The 19,208-nt window shown below is 40.7% G+C and overlaps 1 protein-coding gene across 6 annotated transcripts in view; it reads right to left on the minus strand.

The window, feature by feature from the left end:
- The window catches only part of COPZ2 (COPI coat complex subunit zeta 2), a 670,348-nt gene that overhangs the window by 440,469 nt on the left and 210,671 nt on the right, over nt 1-19,208 (minus strand). For all 6 annotated transcript variants that reach the window (XM_044055305.1, XM_044055308.1, XM_044055307.1 and 3 more), the window contains exon 5: nt 18,060-18,115. In XM_044055305.1, the coding sequence (XP_043911240.1) occupies nt 18,060-18,115 (56 nt within the window). The remainder of the gene's footprint in view (nt 1-18,059; nt 18,116-19,208) is intronic.

Genomic DNA, 19,208 nt, shown 5'->3' on the forward strand with positions numbered 1-19,208 from the left:
AGCTTTCAGGTTACAATAAAATGTAAAAGATGGGATTCACAGAGGTCTATGACAAACTTTCAGAAGTGCTCAGGTACTGTGGTCCACAAAACATTTGCTGAATAAATCATAAAAGAATTTCAGAGGCAGCTGTATGACATGTTCCAAAGGAGTAAAGTCTGCAGTAATTCAAACTGTCACAGAGGTACTGAATAATTACATCTCAAAGTAGGTACCAACAGAGATATGTTGCCTGTGCACTGTAATAGTACCAATATAACTGCAAATAACAGGGGCACAGTGACGAGGCATCCAAGAGTGGTATTGCAGCTAAAACATAAAGGCACAGGAGAAAGTACAATTGTGTACACTTACCATAAATGTAGATGTTCCGAGTGTATTCACTGTTGCAGTCATCACTTGTGGGTTATCCCTGCTGGGTAGCCCTCAGCCAGCCCGAAAACCAGAGTAAAGATTATTCCTCCAGTGTTGGCTGCAGGTCACCTGAGGTTGACGTCAGGTTGTCAGGGCTATAAAGGGAGGCAGCTGACGCCATTACATCAGTTTTTCTTGCCCCAACCCATAGGAGCCCTGGCCAGAAGGCCTGAGGAAGGCCAACCTGGGTAAGCTATTAGGTATAACTAGATATGAAGGGGAAAAAAAAGGGGAAGGAGGGAGGGAAACAGGACTGCAACAGTGAATACACTTAAACATCTACATTTATGGTAAGTGTACACAACTGTACTATGTTCTTCATGTTTCACTGTTACAGTTGTCACTTGTGGGATGACTCCCAAAGCTGAAAAGTAGGGTGGAAGGAAGGGAAGGAGTCAGAGAATAGGCTTGCACTGTTCTAAGTGGAAGCCACTATGCCCTGCAGGACTGCTGAAGCAAAGCCTGCCCGGGATTTGGAGTAAAGAGGCAGTTGGTAGTGTTTTGTGGTGTGAAAAGATGTCCAAGTGGCAGCTTCTAGGATATCCTTGATAGGGATGCCTCTGCAGAAAGCAGTGGAAGTTGATGCTGCCCTAATGGAATGGCTTTGGACAGGATTGGGAGGCATTTTCCCATGGGAGGAGTAGCAGAAATAGATGCAGATATCCATTTCAAAATGGTCTGTTTAAATATAGATTGCCCCTCTACCCTGGGGCAAAGCTGACCAGCAGCTTCCACAAAAATTGGTCCTATCCAGATAGTATCTAAGCTGTCTGTGCACATCTAATGTATGTAGGAGCCTTTCCTCCCTATTTTGTGGGTATGGAAAGATGGTAGGGAGATGGATAGCCTGATTAAGGGCCACGTCAGATACCACCTTAGACATGAATGCGGGGTTGGTTCTCAGAAACACCGTGTCTGCATGGAAAATAATGACGGGCTCAATGGCCATGAGGGTATGCAGCTCTGAAACCCTCCTGGCTGAGGTTACGGTCAGCGGGAAGGCAGTCTTCCAAGAGAGGTGCTTCATTTCTGCTGAAACAGCTGGTTCAAAAGGAGGTGAGGTCAATTTCTCCAGTACATAGTTCAGGTCCCACGCAGGAGTGGGTGGTCTTCTAGGAGCCTGATGTGTGACACCCCTCTAAGAAATTGTTTTAATAGGGGTTGGAGAACATAGGCTGTTCTTCAGGGGAATGAGCAGACAGCTGAGGCATGAATTTTGATTGAAGAGTATGATAATCCCTTTTACACTAGCTCTGCCAGGTAATCTAAAACCAAGGTGAGAGTGACATAGGAGTTGCTTGTACCCTTAGACTGGCACCATGCAGAAACTCTTTTCCATCTTGCAGAGCAGGATCTCTGAATGCTGGGCCTCCTGGCCTCCTTAATTATATCCCAGACCTGTTAAAGGTGGCCTGATATCCACCTCTGGGGTATAAGCCAAGCGGATAGGCTGAGCGTTTGAAGATTTGGATGCAGTACTAACCCTTTTTCTTGGGTTAGCAGTTTTTCTGTGAGAGGCAGGCTCATGGGTAGCTCCCTGGCCAGGCTGGGGAGCAAGGGGTACCAGTGTTGTCTGAGCCAGTTTAAGCCAATGAGGACAGCTCTTGGCCCTTCCTCCTTGATCTTTAGAAGTACCCTGGGAATCACTGGCAAGGGAGGGAAGGCGTACACAAACATGTTGCCCCAGTGGAAGGAGACAGCATCCACCTTCCAAGCTCGTGGGTGGAACTCCCTGGTGCAGAACCTAGTTAAATGTTTTGTATGGCTGCAAAGAGGTCTACCCCTGGTGTCCCCAGAGGTGAAGGTTTCCTTTTGTAGCTGCCATTCATGGGGGTCCAGTACACTTCTGCTGTGATGGTCTGCTAGGGTGTTGTGCGTCCCTGGGATGTACTGGGCTATCAGATGTAGCCCCAACAATGAGCTGTCTGCCAGATTAGCATGGCTAGACGACAAAGGGGGTAGGAATAAGTTCCCCCCTGCTTGTTGATGTACCACATGACTGCGGTGTTGTCTGTTTTGATCAAGAGCACTCCTGGTCTGAGGTGGGGCTAGAAAGCTGTCATAGCCATGCACACCATCATTTCCTTCAGGTTGATGTGGAGGGCTAGATCTCTGATCCCAGGGGAAGTCATTGTGAGTCCTTGGGGTAGAGAGTGGGCTTAGAACTCCCTTGCCTAGGAGTGTTGTCTAGGTCTCTACTGGCATTGGTGCTGTTGCCTGGAGGGCCCATCTCTGCATCCCTTTCTTTGCACAGTTTTGGTTTGGGTAGGAAAGGACCAGTGTTTGGTGGGAAAGTTCCTACTAAATCTGGGGGGGGGGGGGGGGTTGCACCTGTAGGAAGTCTTTGACTGTTTGCATGGACTTGGCCTTATCCTCCATTTTCTTGATCACCTCTGCTTTAGGGTCGAACAATTGTTCTCTATCCAAGGGGATGTCCAGAAGTTTTGATTTTATGTGATCAGGCAAAGGTTGCTCTCTCAACCATGCATGTCTCCTGATGACTGATCCAAAAACAGCAGCCCTGCTAGAGGTTTCTAGAGCATAAAATCCTCAATGCAGGGAATGTTTTGCCACTTGAGAGCTGGAGTGTATCAGATCTCCCAGTTCTCTGGTAGCAGCACTGTCTGGTAAGGAGGACATTTTCTGCTTTAATAAATCCAGTGTGTTCTGTTGATATTTTACCATATGGAACTGGCAGTTGAGGACTCTAATGGGTAGGGTAGCTGAAGTGTATACCTTTTTGCCCCATCGGTCCAAGGCCCTGCTCTCCTTGTCAAAGGGTATTGGGCTTTTGGAAGAACTGTCCATAGCCCCCTTGGGTCTCTCAGTGACTACTTCTGGGTTGGCTGCAGGGTTCTTAAATAAATACTTATGGGTATCTGGCACCCTGTAATATCTATTGGGCTTTCTGGGTGCATGAGGGAGGGCATCAGGTGTGAAGCCGGACTCCAGGAAGACATCCTCCACCATATCCTGAATGGGAGGGATGGCTAAGGGTTTGTGCTGTGGTAAGTCCAAGAACTCTCTTAATCATTTCTTCGACTGGGAGTAGTCCTGAGCTTCCCAATGAAAATGCTCTCCAAGGGTATTTAAGGTCTCCCCAAAAGAGAGGTCCTCAGAAGGGGATGCAGAAGGAATGGATTCCTCAGCATCAGAATTCTTGAAGGCAGTCAGGGGCTGTTGTTCAGCATATGAGTCCAGAAATTCTGAGCCCTCAGACTTTGGTTCTGAAAGCACCTCTGTAGAATGGTCCCTTTTTCTCTTGGCTGGAGAAGCCTGAGTAGACTGGTTCCCTCTGATAAGAGTGACTAAATCCTCAGTCATCCTAAATAACTGCTGTGACTGAGCAGGCTGGGTGGAAGGTAGTGGTTGACTGAGCATAGTTTTCCTAGGAGTGGCCTTGCTTTTAGGCCTCAGAGATTCAATGGGCCTGGGTGCGGTCTTGGCTGGCAGCGTGGCCATCGTTTTTCGTCTGGCGTCAGTCATTCAAAAGGACTCCTCGGAAGCCGGTGCCTGCAAAGCGGCTCCGGACCCAACTGCAGGGCTGCTGACTGACATTTTGGACAGAGAAGCCTGATCCAGCAGCATACCAGACTCAAAAAGGGTCTCAGTAGAGGCCTGCGGTGGCTGTACAGCTGTCATCAGGGGCTGCGTAAGCACCTCACTAAATTCCGCTGTGCTAGTGGATGATAGGCTGGCTGACTTCAGGTTTGTGTCGTCTGTGGGCCTAACCTTCTGTGGTCTATCCCTTTCCTTCTCTTTTCTCTTTTTAGGGATTTCCACCATAGAATGACCGATGGATGCCATTTTGCGCTGGTAACTAATCTCCCTGAAATGCCTGGCTACAAATTCAGCCCTTCTACAGATGGTCCTAGCTGTAAATAAAGCATAGAACCGACATCCGAGGATGTCATGGTCTGGGCCTAAACAAGTCACACACAGATTATGGAAGTCTCAGTGTGGTATTTGCTTTCCATAGTAGAGACAATTATTTACTTTTTCGGACATCGGTCAAGCACAAGAAAAAGATCCCCAACAGGACACTCGGCTTTAGTAGTTTTTCTTCCTCACTTTAGCAATGGCCGACTGACGCATTCACAAACTGCTTCTGCTTCTGGCTCAACGGAAAGACTGATGTAATGGCATCGGCTGCCTCCCTTTATAGCCCTTGTGACCTGACATCAGTCTCAGGTGACCTGCAGCCGACGCTGGAGGGATAATCTTTACTCTGGCATTCGGGCCAGCCAAGAGCTACCCAGCAGGGATAACCCACAAGTGATGACTGCAACAGTGAAACACGAAGAACATCAGCATAACTATTAAGGATAAGTAACCTGCCAGCAGATTACCCAAATGTAATGACTGCAACAGTGAAACACGAAGAACATCTATTAAGGATAAGTAAATCTATGTCACTATAAATAACATGTGTGCCCACTGCTGATTCATGCCTTTGCCAGCAGCAGTTTCCAATATGTATTTTATGTACCAGCATACAGCTGACAGACAGCAATCTGTGTGTTCTACACAGCTGTAACCAAAGGTGATACATGTGCCTTAATACTGGTCTGCAGCAGGTATCAAAAGCTTTAATGCTAATGAACTATCTAGAATGATTAGCATGTTATAGGGTACATACATCTATAATTCTGCAGACATCAGTTGGAATATATGCATCATGGAGATCAGACAACAACTCCTGTGTCTATCTATTAAGTCACTGATAGAGTCTGATTTCAAAGTATGGTTAAATAGCTGCCAGAACTGAAGAACTATATCTCAGAAGTAGCAAAATATATTTGCTTTCAACAGTTTATATGTTTAGAATGACAGAAGCAAAGCTCCCAATGGAAATGTGGCTCAGGTACGACCCCTAGAATTCTTCTGCTTCAAAGAAATTTACCAGGAAAGTGGACATTTGGATCTAGAAATTCAATTTATTCCTCATTGTAGGTGGATTAGTTGAAAAGTCAGAAGAGGTACAGTTAGCAAACTTCCTACTTTCTGCTATGAAGTAAAGCATGACGGTATTAAGCTAATTGAATTTTCTTGATGAGAAGAAAGACAAAGCAGCAGGACTTAGTGATAAATCTGAGATTCTTGTCATCCCAGAAAAAAAACTTGCCGTTTACTAGACATTGGTTCATTACAAAAGCTTGAGATCCTACAGATAGATACTACAGATGCTTATGATACTGCACTAGTTGAACATATTTAACGATGCATTAACTTAGTCTGTTGTGCGATTCGCTAATAGTCAATAGATAATTTGGGGCATAAGAAATTATGAAACAATGAGCAAGCTTTTAAGACAGACATAGCCATGTCAAAAGCTATGAATTTGTGCAGAACTACTGAAATTATTGGTACTTAGATAAAATTATTATTATTATTATTATTGGTACTTAGTTAAAATTATTATTATTATTATTAGTACTTAGTTAAAATTATTATTATTATTATTGGTACTTAGTTAAAATGATTATTATTATTACTGGTACTTAGTTAAAATTATTATTATTATTATTATTATTGGTACTTAGTTAAAATTATTATTATTATTATTTGTACTTAGTTAAAATTATTATTATTATTATTATTATTGGTACTTAGTTAAAATTATTATTATTATTATTATTGGTACTTAGTTAAAATTATTATTATTATTATTGGTACTTAGTTAAAATTATTATTATTATTATTATTATTATTATTGGTACTTAGTTAAAATTATTATTATTATTATTATTATTATTATTATTATTATTATTGGTACTTAGTTAAAATGATTATTATTATTATTGGTACTTAGTTAAAATTATTATTATTATTATTATTATTATTATTGGTACTTAGTTAAAATTATTATTATTATTATTACTGGTACTTAGTTAAAACCATTAAAGGAGAAAATCAATGTGTATAACACAGACTTGGGAATTCATTAAAGGGCCTAACACGATTTGCATGGCTTGTGCTAAAAAGGCCCTACTCCAACAATGTGGCATGTTGCGATTTACAGACATGTTAGCCATGACAAGGAAAGATCATTGCCTGTGAATCAGAATTACTAGCACAATGTGCATATCAATGCTGATCTGCATGCCACTGTAGTAAACTGCTGATTGTGTAGGCATTAGCATTCCTCCAGTCACTCTCCCAAACACACAAGTACACAAAACATAAAGACACATACTACACTCACTGCACTGGTCCCTTACTTGTCTGCTCTCCCATGATAATCCCCAATCCCTGTAATAGCTGAAGTGCCATCATGGCATCTGTCTAGTATGCCCAGTGGCTAGAGAGTCCCCTCACACCTCCAATCACTGTAGTAGTTTAAGTGCTGTTATGGCACACCTGTCATTGTACTGTTGTCTAGTGTTTCCCCCTAGCCCTGTCCCCGATTCCCGTAATGATGCCAAAGATGTTATGGTACCTAAGTGTTGTGGTACTTCTGGTGTCTAAATAATATGGCATCCTCTAATGAATGCATAATTAATTTAAGCTGCTAGTGAATGTACTATCACTGACCAATAGAGTTAGTTACTGCTAAATCCTCTGTTGAATGCATAATTAGTTTAAGCCTCTAGTGAGGGTATTTAAACCGGGTTCTCACACTACTGATTAACAGCACTCATCTGCCAAGGTGTATTCGTTTCTCAGTAAAGATACTTCGATCCATAATACGTGAATCTCCATTTTTCATTTCATGCCAAATTGAATTACTACAGCAATCAATGCAAGACTGAGATTCGAACCTTTTATTTGTAGCTGTTTGATGATACTTTTATCTGGAGTCCGTCCGATTTTTCTTTTTGCATTTGTATTCTCCCTGTACAGGCTGCTTCCCAGCACCCACATGGGCTTCTTTATCAGATAAGACTCCCATGCTAGCCTTAGCCCTACAGGGCCAGTTCTTCACCATAATGCAAGTGTTTCTTTTGTGACTACAAGAAGTTAAAGGTATTACTCAGTGAATACTCTAGCATTTTGGGGTCTTTCTTGTAATTTGTACTAAATCAAGAATAGCTGAGAGGGACTGCTGCAAAGTACTGTTGTGTAAAATTTTATCAGGATAGCCCAACGTCTGGCCAGTACACCAAATCATATAGGCACCGTACATCATATGTATGCTCCCTGTTTAGGGCTTAGGACATAAAAGGTGATGTACAGATGCAAATATCATATGTAAAAGTATCTTACTGGCTCAGCTAGAATATCGCCACCCTCTAATTGCTGCAGCATCTAAAAGAAATTCATCATCCAGTCAATCTCAAAAGTCACTTGGAGATGCATCTCTCTCCCTAAGAAGGGAACACCACTGCAAAGCTAACTAGCTACCTGTGAAAACATACGCTGACTTTCCACCTCCCTTTTCAACTAGTGAAACTTATCAAGAATGACTCCTTCCCCTCTCTAGCTTCCAGACTAGTTGGAGAAGCAATAGCACACAATCTTAGGACTTAACCATCCATGTGCTCCCTTCTGAACCCCCAAACTAGGCTTCACTCCATATACCAAGCTTTCCCCAGTCCCTGCTTCCAAACTGTGGGGATCTCTCCTTTCTTTTACTTAAAGATTATTCCTCTCAGAAAAAGTCCAACTGGGTCAGTGCTCTACCCCGGTTAACAAATTCAAAATAAAATACATAAATACATAAACAGAAATAAATTGTATTGTTTTTATATGTCTTTTCTCATCATTTTTCTGGAGCCTTTCTCCCCAACCCACCACTGAAAAGGGGTTTCATGTCTAGTTAGAGTTTTCTGGTCAACAAATGCAATAAACTGATTAATTAATCAATTAATCAATTATTTAAATAATGAATTCAAGCATTGTAAATAAATGTACATTACCTCAAATAAATATGAAAGTTAAAATAGAAATGTTAAAGTAAACAGGATAATGAAGGAATAATTCCCTCTTTAAAACAATTTTATGACCTTTGACTTCAGTTCTATCACTTCTTTCCTTCCTTCTCAACTCATTAGGTATTGGAATACAAGTAGTTGTTTTTCTTTGAAGCTACTGATGTCCAGTTCTCCCTAGCCAGTAATGTTTGCACAGCCAGAGAAGTCCAGTCTATATTTTCTTCAAGTATTATTTTGTGGGATTTGGCAAAGATGGCAGCTTCATCCAATGTACTAAAAGAATTTATTCCACGTGACAGATGTCTCTATTTTTGCTGGAAACATCAGTTGCACCCTTATATATTGGTCCTTCTAAATGTTTTAAAGATAGATCAAGCAGACTTTCTTTTCTGAATAGTTTTAGCAGAATAATGAAGAGCATCTAAAGCAACCTTGACAGGAGCATTATTCCAAGCTGATTTTATGGCCAGTTCTTTACCTAAATGGACCCCTAGACTTGTTGTTCTCTTTATTTGATGGAAGCACAGTAATAGTATGAGCTCTCTTATGGACACAAAATAAACTTTATGTTAATTTCATCATCTCAAATATTCATGCAGTTAAAAACACACACATCATCTCCCTCAAGTTTTTCTGGCACACCAAAATTTTGAATACTGTCGCTTCTTTCCTTTTTTTCCAAGTCATCCATTTTATCAATTAGTCATGTAGTCTGTTTTAATAAATATTTTGCCTTTTTTTTTTTGTCTAACCTGCGGTCCACAGACCGCATAAGGCCCCCAACCTCTAACTGCAACATCGATATACGCATGCCCCAAAACACTTTTTTGTTTTGTGTTTTTCATGCCTGTGACCTATAACTCTGTCGGTGTGCACATGCACCAAAGCCCCCTTCTAGTTTTGTGTTTTTTGCATCAAGGAAGGATGTGTGTGTTCCCACCGTTATTTCGTGCAAAAGAATCAGTGTGCGAGTGTGTGTGTTCTCACTGAAGAGGGGCTCGTGTATGGATTTGCTGCCATTGCCTTTGAAAGGGACAGCACTTACCTGTGTTAATAGGTAAGTACAGAGTGAGTGAGTGAGTGAGTGAGTACATGCATGAAAGCAGAATGTTTGTGTATGTGAAAGAAGAAGGAGTGTGTGTGTGTGTGTGTGTGTGTGTGTGTGTGTGTGTGTGTGTGCATGACAGAGAGTCAGAGACACATGCACAAAGAGGCAAATAACGATCAATCTACCTACTGAACACAAATAAGTTAGCGCACAAATATATTGTACATTAAAAGTACTCTTTCATTAAATTTCGACTTTCCTGACAGAGATAGTGTTGTACTGAATATGAAATCATACCTTTCAACTGTATGGATTTTCGCTTCATCTGCCAATTTGTGTCTTTTGCTTAGTAAATAAAATTAGTCATCCAAGGTAATGCAGTTCCAGGGAGTAAGAATGAGACAGCAGCCTAGGGTTAATGGGTCAGTAGTGGATTGACTTTATGGGACTGTAGCATATAAAGTTGTATTGTTTTCTGATAAACAAAAAAGCACCCAGTACTGTTTTGCCATTGCTGGGTTCTAAGCAGTGGCAGATTGGGCAACAGTAAGTATAGCTTTGGTGGATCATCAATACTGGCAAATCAGGTGGGCACAATGTCATTTTTTAAATGTTGTGGGTTTTAGTGTGTATGTGTGTTTGTGTGTTGGGAGGGCTGCAACAGTAGATGATTATTGAAGACAGAGACTTAAGTACTGTGGAGAATATGTTTCTTGTTTCAAAACCTGATACTTGGGTACTAGGCATGCCAAAAGTAGATTTTTTTAAGACACAGATTCTTCCCATTTGCAGTGGATGGGTATTTACATTTAATGGACAATGCTAGCAGTATGAGTGTGGTCCTGTAGGGATCTGGAGGATGCCAAGTCTACCACTGCCAATGTCTTGCAAAGTGACCTGGAAATGGATATTGGGATGTTACTGAAAAAATACAGTACGTGGACTTAGAAATTTAGTTTAATTAAACAAAGTGCACTTGCAATTAGCAGGCCATAATTTAATTTATTTCAGGTAGTCCAGATCCTGGTAGATTGTATCCCATTAGACTTAATTAGGGAGAGCTATCATTCCTGGGAAATAAACAGCCCTAGTTTCAGTGAAAGCTCTGTGGTTGTTCGCAGGTATGAAGTTGCAGATGTGGATGTAATGTGTTTTATTTATTATTTTTAATGCATTTATCATTTCAAAGCATGGTTTTCTTTGTTACAAAAGAAGGCAGGATTCAATGAGCCATATAATGCTTAACTGACAATGATGGGATAGAAAATTATAAGTGATGTATAATGTTTGCAGATACAGTTGTTTCAATGGTGTCTGTGATGCATAACTATTCTGGGGCCTGTGTCCCACTTTTATTTTTCTCTTTCTCCAGATTTCTTGCTCTAAGTTTGAGAGGTATGGTTCCATACTAAATCAGAAGGTTGTATTTACCTTGGAAGACTTTTCGGCATAATTACGAGAAACACAGCCTTTTTAATATCTTTGCTTATTTCCAGTATAAACTGCCATGTAACCTTGCAAATAACCTTATTAAGCTACTTTAATTCTTTTGGAATTGACAAGTATGCTTCACTGGTTCGGACGTAAGCATAGAGTGCTAATGTGACAGCTCAGTAAACTGTCAGTCTGTGAATAACCTCTGCACAAATTAAAATGTCTGAATGTCTGATGGCTTTAGATTGGAGGGAAGTTACATGTTAACTCCAGTATGTAGTATGATCTTAGAGAATTTATGGATTTCTTATTGATTTACTTTTTGCTGAGCAGTTGTTTAGCTAATTTATTGATAGTCCTTCTGGTGGTGGGAAATTGGATGGATGAGTCCATCTGTAGTATGATTTTTTTTTTTTTACAAAAGAAGACAGGATTTCAATCAATCAGTGAGTGTGTGTGTGATTACTGAGGTTGCCTGTTTTAGAAGTAGGGGCTCCTTTTGTAAGTGTGTGAGTGTGTGAAAGAGAGAGAGATTTAATATGTATACTGAATACATTTTTGAAAATGTAATTCTTAGTTAAATAGGCCCCTCTTCTTGGGCATGTAGACTTGAGTAACCAATATTAGATCTTAGCCATCCAGCTAGGAAAGTTTAGCATGTGGATTTTCCATCTGGTTTGATGAAGGCTATGATACTTACTCAAGGAATACATTTATGGCTATCCATCCAGCCATCCAGTTGTCGTGTTGCTGAACTACATTGTTTGATAATGAGGGGAGCTTTTTACAGAAGTTGAAGTTTTTGTGTCAAGAACCTGTCCATACAGAGTGGCTTGTTTATGTTGCAGTGAAGGCTGTGGTCTTTGTAGTAAGCGTTTTAAGTATAATCAGTATTTCTGAGGAGGAGGAAGTCTCTTAAGGCAGGATCTTTCTTAGCCTGGAAAGCAAGCCAGTGATGAAATTTATAGGGACCAGTGAGAGACAGAGGAAAGCAAGAAGCTTTTTAGTCTGTTTGGATAACTATGTGAACTTAGTCCTTTGACCGTTTTTGTCAGAAATGGTTGTAGTCTTTCTTTTGGCAGGGTGTTTTGCTGAGGTACATGCCAAAAGAGGCTTTGCACTCAGTAATGGCTCTTATAAAGGAAGAATACAGGGATGTTATGACCTCCTTGTCCCTGGATGAGATACCCTTACTAATGAGGTAGACCATGTAAAAAGCTTTCCGTACAACGGAGACAACATGGTGGTCAAAAGTCAGGCTTCTATCAACCAGGGTGCCCAAGCACCTCACAACTGATTGCATGCTTACAACATTGTTATTAATGTGATCATTTGTGGGGACATCACTCTCCCCAAAGGGGATGATGATGCATTTTTGGCATTTAGCTTGAGGTCATGTTTCTGGCACCAGTCATTTGTTTGGGTAAGACCTTCTTGTAGCTTATTTAGAATTGTTTTATTAAGTCAGTAATGTGAATTATTTACTTTATTGCACATTTGTTGGCTTATTTTTTGTGGATTATAGTATTGTAGGACTGCTAATGTTGACATTTTATGTAGTTGGACTGCTGGAGTGGTTTTCCCAGTGAGAAATGCTAGTGCTGTAGTGAATATCTGTTTATTTGTAAAAAAAAAAAAAAAAAAAAAAATATATATATATATATATATATATATATATATATATATATATATATATATATATATATATATATATATATATATATATATTTATATATATATTAAGATGTTGGAGTTAACTGTTAGATTAGAGAATTAGAATGAGAATTAGAATTTTAAGGCAAATATTAGGCATTTATTATATTTATTCATTGTTCGAATGCACCTACAATACAGCCAAGAGGTCGACTTTGGTCGCCCGCGGAAGCGAAAAAGTTAACTATATGATACATTTTATATGCGGCCCCAAGACAAATTCTGTTCATTCAATGTGGCCCCGGCAAGCCAAAAGGTTGGACACCCCTGATTTAGAGTGTACACAATGTCTTATCTAATTATTGTGTTGACCGATCTTGACAGTTAACATTGCAGTTTGTTTCATATAAGTTTTCTGTATATTGCTGTTTTGCTTTCATAGTGCTCAATCTTCAATACATCAAGTCACTAAAAACAGCTGCTGAACATGTCTTCTTAGATCTTCGTCTTCTTACTGTGTTTTAGACAAACCCCTTTTCACAAGTAGATGAGTTAATTCAAGCACTTCATAGACATTGTTATAAAAACATTATTTCCACTTTATGTCCATTACTGGGTGTGTGTAACAGTTGTCTAATGTTCAACAACTGTTTAATCTTAAAAGAAACAAATACAGTAAGTGAGACATGTAAATACAAAAATGGCTTTGGAGGTGAAATTCTTGTGTACAAAAACACTCGTAATAATCTGGTTGTCAAAAACACACACATTACACATCCTATGCACATAGACCTACTTATGTTGTGGCACTTAAAAGCAATCTTCCCAAACTCCAAATACCTTGCAGACATTCCACCTGCAAAAATTATGCTCGGCAAACAGGAAAGCACTGAACAGAGACATCACCCAAGACTGTACATACAGCCATACCCAGTGAAGCATCAACTACCAAGCCCATAAGGCAAAACAATACACTACCCAGGACTCCAGTCATCGGGGACACCATTGTAACATATGGATACCCCACTCACCAGGCTGAATAACAACAAAATAATGGTCAGTTGCCTAACAGGTGCCAGGATCAAGCAAGTTATGCCTGCAGTCAAGTCACTGTATCACATACTCCAAGTGTAAATGAGCTGAGACTTGCCTCCCTAGACTAGATGAATAGAAACATTATGGGCTCTCAGACTACACGTCACAGGGTGGTACATGCCTAGCAGTGTGCAGATTCTACTTTCTCTAACGATGGTGCCACAGGAGATGACTGACTTTAATCATGGCGTAGGTTTTTGCTGTCATTCTAGGGGAGTACAATATTTGTCAGCGTGGGAGGACATGGTTAAACCACATTGCTTTGCCAAGGATGGTCTGCACCTGTCACCTCTAGACTTTTAAATATAGGCTAAAACACTATATTCCCCAATACAGCCTCGTTTAGGCAATACGAAATTGACAAATCTTCCAAGACAATCCAAGGAAATTTGGAGGTATAACTGCTCAGTGCTAGGAGTCTGAACCAGAAGCTGCATTCGCTCCAAGCTCTCCTCACCTTGGAGGATGTGTTCATCGATGCACTTCCTGAAACATGGTTTAAAGCTACAGAGGGTAACCCAGCAGTGCAAGCCTTCAGTGCCATCCAGACATTCAGATCAGCAAATGCACAGAAGTGTCTCAATCTATACCAATAACAACATACCTCTATGTTGGTTACACAGGATGACACACTGGAGTTCCTCCATGTCCAGATTATCATAGACAATGTCCCATACCATATCCTAACAAACTCTGTCCCATGAAAGCCATTGCTCATGCTCAGACCTACTGGAGACGCTCACTATTCAACCAAATATCATACTCACTGGGGACTTCAATTATCCCCCTATAAACTGAGAATCCTACACAATCCCACATTTCCAGGCACACATATTCAAAGACTTTGCAAATATAAACACTTGGATCAGTTAGTGCATATGCCTACTACAGGTGCAAACATACTGGACCTGGTACTCACTAATACAGGAGAATGCTGCACTGGACCTGGTAATCACTAATACAGGAGAATGCTGCACTGGACCTGGTACTCGCTAATACAGGAGAATGCTGCAGTCTCCTTTCAAATAAGAATCATTTATGTAAACCCAACAGACCAGGTAACAGTTAAAAACTACTCCAAGGCAAACTACCTTTTATTAAGTGATAACCTGTCAAAATAGTAAACACCTCCAAACCCAAACAACACAGCAGCCTATTCAGAATTATTCATGGAAGCTCTGTAGAAAAAACAAACCACTATGGTGGAATCCAAAATTAAAGAGGTTGTACAGCAAAAGAATAAAAAAGTCATAAATAAAATTAGGAAGTGTAACACCAGAAAGATACAAACTCTCTCATCAAACTGAGCAAACAACTGAGGACTAATTAAGTCCAATAAAGGAAATTTGGAAGCAAAAATAGTGTCCCAAGCCAAGAACAACCATAAGGCATTCTTTAGCTATGTCTGAAATCTCAAAGTCAGCAAACAGCAATATACCAAACGACTGGTGAATGCAGCCACATTCACCACCAGCTGCCCCCAGAAAATACAATCTAAAATAATCCCACCACCTAACAGTAGGAAGCAGGTCTTAAATGTGTTCTTGAAGGCCAATAATAAAGCTTTGCTGGGCCTTTATAATACCCCAGAATGCCTCCTAAATCGCCTGAAATATGACTTTAGAGAGCTGCTGGTGTCATTACTCAATGATGTCCTCCATACAGGCTTCCTGCCAAGTGAATGGAAGTCTGGAAAGGTTATCCATCTGCACAAGTGCAGACTATCAACGGATTCCCGGTACTACAGACCCATTAATCTGACTCGTCTCACATGCAAAGCCATGGAAAGAGTTGTCCTCGAAATGATTAACAATGACATAGGAGACCTTCTGACTCTGAACCCAGCCCAGTTTGGTTTTGTCATAAGCAGGTCATGCCTAATGAACCAGGTGTACTGAGAATGGATGAAGGAAAAACAGTGCATACTACCTATCTTGAACTAGCTAAAGGATTTGATACAATACCCCACTTGGGCACTTTAAACAAACTCATGGAATTAGGCATAAACCTCTATGTATCTCACTGGTCAGTCAAATGGCTCACAGACAGAACTCAGGAAGTTAGGATTTGATTGTCCATCTCTACAAATTGGGCCAGTCACCAGTGGAGTCCCCCACTGCCCTGTGCTGGGTCCGCTCCTTTTTGGCATCTAATTTTCTGAAGTCAAGGCCAATGTTAAGGGCTTTTGGCTTACTAACCTCTTACAGAAATGTCTGGCACAGACAAATGACTGGTGCCAAAGCCACAGCTTAAAACTCAGTGCCACGAAATGCATAACAGTACCCTTTGGGAAGTTAGCCAACCTAGGAAAAAAAGTAGACACACAAGTCTGGGTTTCGGGACTCATGTAGATAGTAGCTTGGCTTTCGAGTGACATGTGTCTAAGGGTGTAAGAAAATCATTCTGTGTCACCCAATTTATAAGCAAAGGTATGACACCCAGGTCCACAGAAGTCATTGTGCCACTACACTCAACCATCATCAGATTCATCGAGTATAACGTCCCTTTCTGTATATACCTGACCAGTCACATGAAACAGCTGGGAAGTCCACAGACGTTTCTCACAAAAAGAATATACGGCATAAACACAAACTGCTGAAAGGCGATTTACACCTGGCATACAAGACATCCTTGGATCCTGCTCTGATGGACCTTTTGCATATCTGCAAAATGAGCAGCATCAGAACTACTACATCTAAGGATTTAAACTTTGTCTATAACTTAAATAGGACATGTTGGAGGGACAGACACATCTCAGGGACTCCCCATTTTCTGGAACAGACTTCCTAATCATGTGAAGCAGAGCCCCTCCCTAACTCTATTCAAGTGCAACCTGGACCACTCGATGGGAAATCCGACATTCACCCCTGGTCTGACACTTACGTTTCTGATGGACAGCAACAGCCATTAAATCATGCCCTAACATATACCCCTTAAAATGACCTCTAAGGCACAGTAACTCATGGGATGCATTTGGGTTGTCAGCTAGGCTTATAAAGGCCCCAGTAGTCATTAGTCTTGTATACAACTATGAACCCATGAACTACTTTTAGTCAGGAAACATTATAACTTATCTTCAGACACAAAACAGAACTAGTTTTAAGTGGTTTTGTAACAATGCTCCTGTCAGAATTAAAAAATATTCTGTGGAGCTTCACTAAGACACTGTTATTCTGTTGCCATCTTACCCACCCTACACACACACACACACACACACACACACACACACACACACACACACACACACACACACACATACACACACACACACACACACACAACATTCCATTTATTTCTTAGCCCTCTACCCAGATGTTCCTTGGTTGATATCCTTGGTGTCACTTGGCTCCAAGGGGACTTGTGTCACACAAACACACTGTGTGCCATCACTTAACATGTGCTTAGCTCTGGCTGCAGGGAACACCGAGGTGGAGTACAGGCTTATCACTTTGATTCAGACACGCGTTATCTTTCATTCATCTACACAGTTCCCTGTCAGTATGTGCAGATCTGGAACCCATAATGGCCCCAGGTTTACCACCCACCTGACCCAGTTCAATATCAGTAGTTTGCCTTGGTTTAGTACCAACCAACACTTAGTGGAAACTACATCCATAATAAAAGACACATTTATACCCATTACCCTACTGCACCCCCTCAGAGGCACATTCTGTGAAGTTCACTGACCCACTTCACATCTTTACTTTTTGCAAACTTGCTTGACTGTTGAATACATAGACTCATAACATGCACAAATACCACCCTCTAATTCAGTAATACCTGCAAGGAACCTGGCTTGAGGTTCCATGCATGAAAAGGATAACCTGGCTTGAGGTTCCACGCATGAAAAGGATAACCTGGCTTGAGGTTCCACGCATGAAAAGGATAACCTGGCTTGAGGTTCCATGCATGAAAAGGATAACCTGGCTTGAGGTTCCACGCATGAAAAGGATAACCTGGCTTGAGGTTCCACGCATGAAAAGGATAACCTGGCTTGAGGTTCCACGCATGAAAAGGATAACCTGGCTTGAGGTTCCACGCATGAAAAGGATAACCTGGCTTGAGGTTCCACGCATGAAAAGGATAACCTGGCTTGAGGTTCCATGCATGAAAAGGATAACAGTGTAAAACTTACCTCTGGTGGTCTCTTACAGCTTGCTGGATACATACATATTATAGCTTTTACCACATATTTCAGATGCGATACATCTTCCTGCAAAAGCCTGTGTTTTGGGTAAGATGCAATGTTTTCCTAACCAAAAAGTATGCCTGCTGTGTCTAGGAATCTCATAGATAATCAATACAGTCAATCAGTCAGTGAACTAATTAAAAGTGTATTCTACTCCTTGATTTAGATGTATAAATCGTTGGCTATTGACAAAGAATGTTCTTATTTTCATGTATAATGCATTTTGGTTCATCTTAAATTTATTCTTACTATTATAACATTGTTTATATTTTCACTGTTTTGCTCTCAATTAAATGGATCTTTTCCCTGATAAATAAATACAAACAAGTAAATAGTAAATTGTGATACTCACCTCAACATCAAATTGAAAGATTCAAACAAGCAGTTCAAGACAGCCATCAGCATCAGCTAAAATAAAAATATACATCATGCCACTAAGTCATAAACTTCAAAATCTCATTTGTAATAACACAGTAATCTTTCACTATACAGTATTCCGAAGCTGTGTCAGGCACTGCTAGTTTTAACCAGTGCACTTTCTTTAATTAAAGTCATGTATTCCAATACTGAAACAGGTTTACTAGTAATGAAGTGTGGCAAATAACAGAAATGTACTCACCATACCGAAGTATAAGCACGACAGCCTTATGTAGTAGCTAAGTGCTGTTGTTTCCTGCTAGGCTATCCCTGCACCAGGTATGACTTTTACTCACTTTTCTATGCTCACCTTCTACATAAACCTCCTGCTGGTGCATGCCATGGGTTCATGTCTCAAGCTATAAAAGTGTGGCTTGCCCCTGCACTGTTTAGTTTGAACTCAGTCTACTGAGTGGGCGTAGCCTGTGAGACATGAAACAAAAAGCACATCATAAAATGACAGACTTATGCTTGCCAAAATTATAGAAAACTTCATGCAAAACTGATGGAAGAATAAACTACCCAGATAAAAAGGTGACAGAAGATAAAGCAACCATTGCAGAAGCCCGTGTCAGATAAACTGGAGAATATAGATCTTTAATCTGACTTCAGGGGCCTACTACGGTGGATAGTTGTGAAATCTAATCCTCCCTGGCGGCCAAAAATACAGGAAGAGTGCAAAGCAAAAACCCAAAAGCTAAATCTTGTAACACCGGAGTGCAAAAGGTTAGACTCCTGGTATCATACTTCAAGCAATAAAAATGTGATCCAGTGAAAAAACAATCACAGCCTTGCTGTCCACACTGGAGACAGCATTGAAGGAGGCAGTGGAAGCAGCTGATCAGTAGGTGCTGGACCATGTGACTAACATCTTCCAATAAGAAGTGAGCCGACTTATGACAAGACACAACGCCAACTTACACGTGTCACTGTGCAGTAAAGGACACACACAGCCACTCTGCCCATCTGAACTTGTACTTCTCTCCTCAGGAACAGCGTTAGCTGATGGTTCATGTCTAAAGTGTGAAAGGCTGTTTCTCTCAATTCCTATCCTGGGAAAACAGGGAGTCAGGACAACTCTGCA

This window comes from Protopterus annectens, chromosome 13.part0, assembly GCF_019279795.1.
Source record: "Protopterus annectens isolate FY-2018-M chromosome 13.part0, PAN1.0, whole genome shotgun sequence".
In the NCBI taxonomy this organism is placed as follows: domain Eukaryota; kingdom Metazoa; phylum Chordata; order Ceratodontiformes; family Protopteridae; genus Protopterus; species Protopterus annectens.